This window comes from Sander lucioperca, chromosome 19 (genome assembly GCF_008315115.2).
Source record: "Sander lucioperca isolate FBNREF2018 chromosome 19, SLUC_FBN_1.2, whole genome shotgun sequence".
Classification (NCBI taxonomy): domain Eukaryota; kingdom Metazoa; phylum Chordata; class Actinopteri; order Perciformes; family Percidae; genus Sander; species Sander lucioperca.
In genome coordinates, this window is record NC_050191.1 from 28,678,709 (window position 1) to 28,686,208 (window position 7,500).

Consider the following 7,500-nt stretch of genomic DNA (forward strand, 5'->3'; position numbering starts at 1 on the left):
TTATTTACGAGACATTATTAATTCACAAAGAAAATTGGTGTCCTTAAAGGTTGGATTTTTCCTCATTTTTTTTAATTAAGGCTTTAAGATCAATTTCCAAAAGATTATTTTTTTTATTCCTCTTTTTAGTCAACTTTAGCATGGGTGTCCTAATTACTTCACATGACTGTATGAACCGTTTAGCGTTTTAATCTTTCCCGTTAGAAAGGCTGTCAGTCGGTCGGTATCCTAGCCAGTTATGTAGCATGTCAGCTGTTCCTTTTTTACAGGAATACGTCCCACGTTCTTCACAGACGCACTTATTCTCGGTCTGGAAGAGAGTCTGGTGAGAACATAGATGTCAAACTCCAGAAAGTAAATTTTTCTCTTGTTTAGCCTTACAGGGCTTCCATACATTTTGTGTATGACCTATGATTTACAGTATATATACAACTTGGATGCGCTGATGTTAGAAGCTCCATGAAAAGCCAGTAAGTGGCCCTTGAGTTGAGATGTTGTATGGATATTTAATGACGCAGAACGGAGCTGCAGCTCAGAGCCGTAACAATAACTTTAATGTGCCGTTTGTGACAATATTGATGAGTCTGTAATGAGCCAATAGCGGTTCACTACGGAGGCCCTAAAGGGACAATTCTTTTATACAGATACTTCCTAGTACAACTGAGATGGTGCGCATGAGAAACCAATGTGTGTGTGTGTGTGTGTGTGTGTCCATGCAAGTGTGTCTGTGTGTGCGTGCGAGCATGTGTGTGTCCGTGTGTGTGTGCGTGTGTTCTTGCATGCATCTGTGTTTGGTATGTGTGTGTTCATGTGTGCGTGCGAGCATGCGCATGTGTGTACGTGTGTGTTCTTGCGTGCGTCTGTGTGTGGTGTGTGCGTGCAAGCATGTGTGTGTCCGTGTGTGTGTGTGTGTGTGTGTGTATGCATGTGTGTGTCCGTGTGTTTGTGTGTGTCCGTGCGTGTGTGTGTATCCATGTGTCCGTGCGTGCGAGCGTGTGTGTGTCTGTGTGTGTGTTCTTGCGTTCTAAGGCTAGCAAAAATGATGCTAACGGAGTACTGCAAACATGAGTTAATATTTCACACTCTGCTTGAAAACAAAAGCTTGCAGGATGGACACAATGAACAGTTCCTACTACTTAGACCTCAATATAACGACGTAACGTTAGACCTCAATATAATGAGGTAACGTTACACCTCAATATAATGAGGTAACGTTAGGACCTCGATATAATGAGGTAACGTTAGACCTCAATATAATGAGGTAATGTTAGACCTCAATATAATGAGGTAACGTTACACCTCAATATAATGAGGTAACGTTAGGACCTCGATATAATGAGGTAATGTTAGGACCTCAATATAACGACGTAACGTTAGACCTCAATATAACGACGTAACGTTAGACCTCAATATAATGAGGTAACGTTACACCTCAATATAATGAGGTAACGTTAGACCTCAATATAACGACGTAAGGTTAGACCTCAATATAATGAGGTAACGTTACACCTCAATATAACGACGTAAGGTTAGACCTCAATATAATGAGGTAACGTTACACCTCAATATAATGAGGTAACATTAGGACCTCAATATAATGAAGCAATGTTAGGACCTCAATATAATGAGGTAACGTTAGGACCTCAATATAATGAGGTAATGTTACGACCTCAATATAATGAGGTAATGTTACGACCTCAATATAATGAGGTAACGTAAGACCTCAATATAATGAGGTAACGTAAGACCTCAATATAATGAGGTAATGTTAGGACCTCAATATAATGAGGTAACGTAAGACCTCAATATACTGGGGTAACGTTAGGACTTCAATATAATGAGGTAACGTAAGACCTCAATATACTGGGGTAACGTTAGATCTCAATATAATGAGGTAACGTTAGATCTCAATATAATGAGGTAACGTTTAAAATCAATATAATGAGGTAAGGTACAATAAGGCTGCCGCGAAGTTATCGAGGTTCAAGCAAATATAATTGTGATCAGGGAGAAAAGCCGCGTAGACTTCTTACACGGCGGATTAAACAACAGGAAACCGAAAAGGGCAAAACATTTCATTATGGGATGCAAATGGAAATACTGCTGCCAATTAATACAGCTTTTAACCCTTGCGTTGTCCTGTTGCCTGTTCATAAAGTATAAAGTATAAATTATCACCCAATTTTGCGTTAGAGCTCCTTAGCTCCATCTTCATTCCACTCTAGTTGTACACGTATTTATGGAAAATTAACTTTTTGTCACTGTTTCCAACACTTTTTTTGAATTCATGGTCAATTAACCTCACTTATATTAAATTATACCACATTTCTGATTAAAAAAAACAGAAAATTATGACTTATTTTGACTAATAGTTACGATCAGAAGAACGTATGTTGATGGATAATCACAGCCTTGTTTCATGTATGGAACCATCAGTGGTATTTTTGGGCAATTTGGTTGACAGAAACCCACATTTTTGACATAAAAACTTTTGAAAATGGGTCAAATTTGACAACATGGACAACAGGAGGGTTTAAAATGTATTATGAAAATATCTACAAATCACAGTGCGTTACTAATGCGGAAGTCCAGACTGGATGAACAATATTTCCCGTTCACAGCATGAAAAGGGTCAACAGTTCATCTCAGCGTCTGTATGTTTGTTGGGACACTTTCAGGAACATTTGGCTGTGTTTTCAGGAAGATGAATACCTGACTGGTACTCAGACTGGTTCCCCGGGCTCACCAGACAGCTTCTGTCCCCTTCAGGGGCTCGGGGGTTTATAATGAAGCTGCGATTAATCAGTCAAATAGTCGGCGTGTTGTGCAGTCAGTCGGTGTCGAGACACAAGGCGGCCATTGTTGCTGACAGATTTCCATCATGTCCTCCTCTGACGCCGAGGCTCTGTTCGCTGTGTGGGTCTGTGTGTGTGTGTGTGAGTGCCTGTGTGTGTGCGTGCCTCTGTGTGTGTGTGTGTGTGTGTGTGTGTGCCTGTGTGTGTGTGTGCATGACTGTGTGTGTCTGTGTGTGCCGGTGTGTGTGTGTGTGTGTGTGTGTCTGTGTCTCTGTGTGTGTGTGTGTGTGTGTGTGTGTGTGTGTGTGTGTGTCTCTGTGTGTGTGTGTGTGTGTGTGTGTGTGTGTGTGTCTGTGTGTCTGTGTGTGTGTGTGTGTGTCTGTGTGTCTCTGTATGTGTGTGTGTGTGTGTGTGTGTCTGTGTGTGTGTGTGTGTCTGTGTGTGCCTGTGTGTGTGTGTGTGTGTGTGTGTGTGTGTGTCTGTGTGTGTGTGTGTGTGTCTGTGTTTGTGTGTGTGTCTGTGTGTGTATTCGTGCCTGCGTCTTCAACTCGCCGTGGGCCAGATCAGTGACAGATAGATGCTGCGGAGAAAAGAAGCGAGATGGAAGGAAGGAAGGAAGGAAGGAAGGAAGGAGGGAGGAAGGAGGGATGGAGGGATGGAGGGAGGGATCAGATCGGAGGAGGACAAAGGCTTCATTCTTTGCCAGTGGTGAGGAGCCTCAGGGCTTTCTGGAGGTTCTCCACGGCCGTGCCCACGTCTTCGTACTGCAGGGCGCTGCCAGCGTACTTGCACAACTTCTGCGCCTTGGTGAAGTCCTCCGGGGTGAGATGGACTCCGCCTGGAGGGAGGAGAGAGAGAGTTAGACTGGAAGTTAAGAAAAGGGGAAGAAAGAGGAGGAAGCAGCAGGAAGACAGCGCTCAGACAGCCTGCGTCGGCTGTAGAGCTCGGTACCGGAGTCAATACTTTTTAGGCACCGACCGAACTGCCTCTAAAGTATCGAATATTGAAAAATCTCAATACCTAAAGGATTAAATATCCTCAGAGTCACATAACCAATCAGTACCTGCGTCTGTGTCCGTGGGAGTGTGTGTGTGTGTGTGTGTGTGTGTGTGTGTTCTTGCGTGCGTCTGTGTGTGTGGTGTGTGTCTGTGTCCATGCATGAGAGCATGTGTGTGTGTGTGTGTGTCTTCCCTTTGATCTCCTGTCATTACTGCAGTAATTAAACTTAATAAAGAGAGACGGCTGTCCTCTAACCCTCACAGATCCTCCCTGTGAGGTCATCTCTGTCTCTCTCTCTCTCTCTCTGTCTCTCTGTCTCTCTGTCTCTCTCTCTCTCTCTCTCTCGATACAGTCGAAAAAAGTGAAAAAACATAAAAAAAGCAACACAAATGAAGAAGAAAGCGTCACACATCAAAAACAGCCTCAAAAAGACAAAAAAGCTCCAAACGAAGAACAAAAAGGACTTTACAACTATCATGTTTTTACCAAATGATGAACTTTTTCAGGCATTTTTGGCCTTTATTTCCACAGGACAGATGGAGACATGAAAGGGGAGAGAGAGGGGGGCTGCAGGTCGGAGTCGAACCAGCGGCCGCTGCATCAAGGATTCAACCTCTATATACTGTATGTGCGCCTGCTCTACCGACTGAGCTAACCCGGCCACTGATGTACACATACGTTTGGGCTGAGTCCCTAAAGGCGCTGATACACCGATCCGATTATCGGCCGTCGGACAGTCTGGCGAGGTCGGTGACTCGAGTCTGTTCGGTGTGCTCCGGCACTGCCGGCAGTCGGACTCAAATGAGCCATCTGATTGGTGGAGAGCTAACCAGGAAACGGGGAGCGGGATGAGCGTGACTAGAGCCTCTCAAAATGTGATGAAAATCTTTTAAACTGGCCTTTGTTGATCTGAAATGAAGACAGATTCAGCAACTGCACGGCCTATTTCTCTCTTCAAATGTTTTCAGAAATACATTTCAGTTTGAATGCACCACGAGGCTGGCGAGGCCGAGTCTGTCTTTCAGACAACGGCAGCTACAGTCTGGTGTTAGAACCCTCTCCAGTGAAATACAGTCAGACTTTACACCGTTTAGCTGTCAGCATTTAAACCGCGTTTACTCCAGCTGCTAGCTAACGGTAGGCTAACGTTAGCTGCTGTCGAGTGTAGTTTTACCGTAACTAGCGTCCCGTGCGGCGATGTTTCAGTTCCCTCTAACGTCCGTTTTTGGCGCATCAGAGAGAAGCGCAGGCATTTAAGTGGCACCGAAATCCGCGTTGCTATTCGGTCCGGTAGATAACAGTCGTTAAGGCATCGGTGCCGTATTAGCACCGGGTCTCGGGACCTGCAAACTAGCCAAAAAGTGACTAGTTTGCAGGTATGTATTTTAGTACAATATGAGATCGTATTCTCAACGAGCCGCCATGACAGTCTGTCTTTGAATTCCTGGAGAAACCAGACCCACGTGACGTGTTCGTCCAATCAGCTGCCGGTTTTAATTTTTGGGAGACAATCCAGATTAGCGCCGCCTGCTGTTATGGAGACGTATTACGTCTCGTCTCTTCGGTGTTCTGAGGAACTTTTTGGACCAACTCGGGGAGACTGATCAGTCACACTGGCTTTACTGCCGACGGTCGGCCGTCTGGTCGGTGTGTCTGCAGCTTAATGTTTACAACGTCTGGCTCCGCCCCCTTCACACTGCTACAAGACAGGCCAGACATCTTCTGTTTTGTGATTAATAACCAAGGGGGTAAGCATCTCCTCACGACCCGAACCTCCTATGGCGCCATTTTGATGCTACCAAGCCATCAGCTCCCGTTAGCATCCCATTGACTGCCATTCATTTTGACGTCACTTTGACAGAGAATAACTTTACATCTGAAGAGTTTAAAGACTCTATTTGTCCGTTGTTTATTTCTAAAGAAACACGACAATGTATAAAAGGCTGCATTACCTTGTACCTCACGTTATGGCTCCGTAGCAGACGTTTTTATAAAAATAGGCTAACGATTGGGTCATAACCACGAGACTTACTGTCTCATAGTAGAGGAATTACCGTATAGTACAGGAGAAGCTCTCAGGCAGTTTGGACTTCCATTAGCTGTTTAAGTTTAATTACTAATGTTAACTATCATTTTAGTGATCAATAATTAGCCTGTGTCTATGTTATCTTCTTACATATACCTACGCTCTCCGTCTCTGCTAGATTGGGAATGATTGAGATTTCTCTTGGCACAGCTACCAGAAGACTTCCAACTTTCAGACAGGTTGCTCACGTCACATCTACGTCTTCAAGCTCAGTTGGAGGCTGCTCAGTAACGCTCAGCCATCACCGGGAAAGATCTTCTAATATCCTTCACTGGTCTCCGTCCAGAGACACGGGATCTGTTGGTCCATTATATATATATATGTTAATAACTGATGAGCACGTATGAGTAAGTCGAGTAATCTCTCTCAGAAATAACCTTCTGTAAATAAATGAAATCTGTTGCTCTGTGTTTGTGCAGCTTGTTACAATCAGACCTCCGCCCATCAGAGTCTCTGGAGGAACTCCATCTTTTTGTGGGTGTAACCCTATAGATTTCATACCGTACCCCCTCCTTCACATACACGACTACAGCGTGGGCTACAAAGGCAGAAACCCCCCCCTCATAAAGCCCCGAAAACACCCATCCACAGCATTTCCTTTCTCGTTGTAGGGAACCATCCACGTTATTTTTTTTGGGACAATTTGTTGAAAGAAACCCACATTTTTGATATAGAGACTTTTTGAAAATGGGTCAACAGGAGGGTAAGGCTCTGACACACCGACCAGACGGCCGACCGTCGGCAGTAAAGTCAGTGTGACTGATCAGTCTCCCTGAGTTGGTCCAAAAAGGTCCTCAGAACACACCGAAGAGACAAGATGTAATACGTCTCCATAGCAGCAGGCGGCGCTAATCTGTATTGTCGCCCAAAAAATGAAAACCGGCAGCTGATTGGACGAACGCGTCACGTGGGTCTGGCTGCTGCTCCTGGATTTTACAACCAGACCATCTGAAATGAAGACAGATTCAGCAACTGCACGGCCTATTTCTCTCTTAAAATGTTTTCAGAAACACGTTTCGGTGAACTATTTTGCTCTGGGGGTCGTTTCCCAGAAAAGTTTCAGGGTCCTATCTTGCACCCAGCGCAGCGCAAAGCCCGACGCAAGTGTCTTCGCTAGTTTAAGACCGTCCAGCGCCCATGTTGTTTAAATAACAAATGCACCTGCGCCCATCTGTGGCCCATGGGCGTGCTGGTCTTACAGGGAGGTGTGTTCAGGTGCAATCTGGGCATGCTGGTCTTACAGGGAGGTGTGTTCAAGTGCAATCTGGGCGTGCTGGTCTTACAGGGAGGTGTGTTCAGGTGCATTCTGGGTGTGCTGGTCTTACAGGGAGGTGTGTTCAGGTGCATTCTGGGTGTGCTGGTCTTACAGGGAGGTGTGTTCAGGTGCATTCTGGGCGTATTGCTATCTTGAGGCAGCGGGAAGTGATGGCACCATTAACCAACAAAAACCTGGTCTAAAGTCAATAACACAGCATTTCATTGTTATTTTAACAGAGCATTAGTAAAATGCTCCTAGGCTCGTGCACAGCGCGCACACTATGCTTGTTACACACACAGGGACGCACAGCAGCACACACACATGCAGAAGATTACAAATAAAAATATTATGGTGCAAATCCT

At 44.9% G+C, this 7,500-nt stretch overlaps 1 protein-coding gene across 2 annotated transcripts in view; it reads right to left on the reverse strand.

Annotated features, from left to right (window-relative positions):
• Positions 1 to 3,315: 3,315 nt before the first annotated feature.
• The window catches only part of vta1 (vesicle (multivesicular body) trafficking 1), a 66,532-nt gene continuing 62,347 nt past the window's right edge, over positions 3,316 to 7,500 (reverse strand). For both annotated transcript variants that reach the window (XM_035995085.1, XM_035995084.1), the window contains exon 6: positions 3,316 to 3,633. In XM_035995085.1, the coding sequence (XP_035850978.1) occupies positions 3,488 to 3,633 (146 nt within the window). In that variant the 3' untranslated portion in view covers positions 3,316 to 3,487. The remainder of the gene's footprint in view (positions 3,634 to 7,500) is intronic.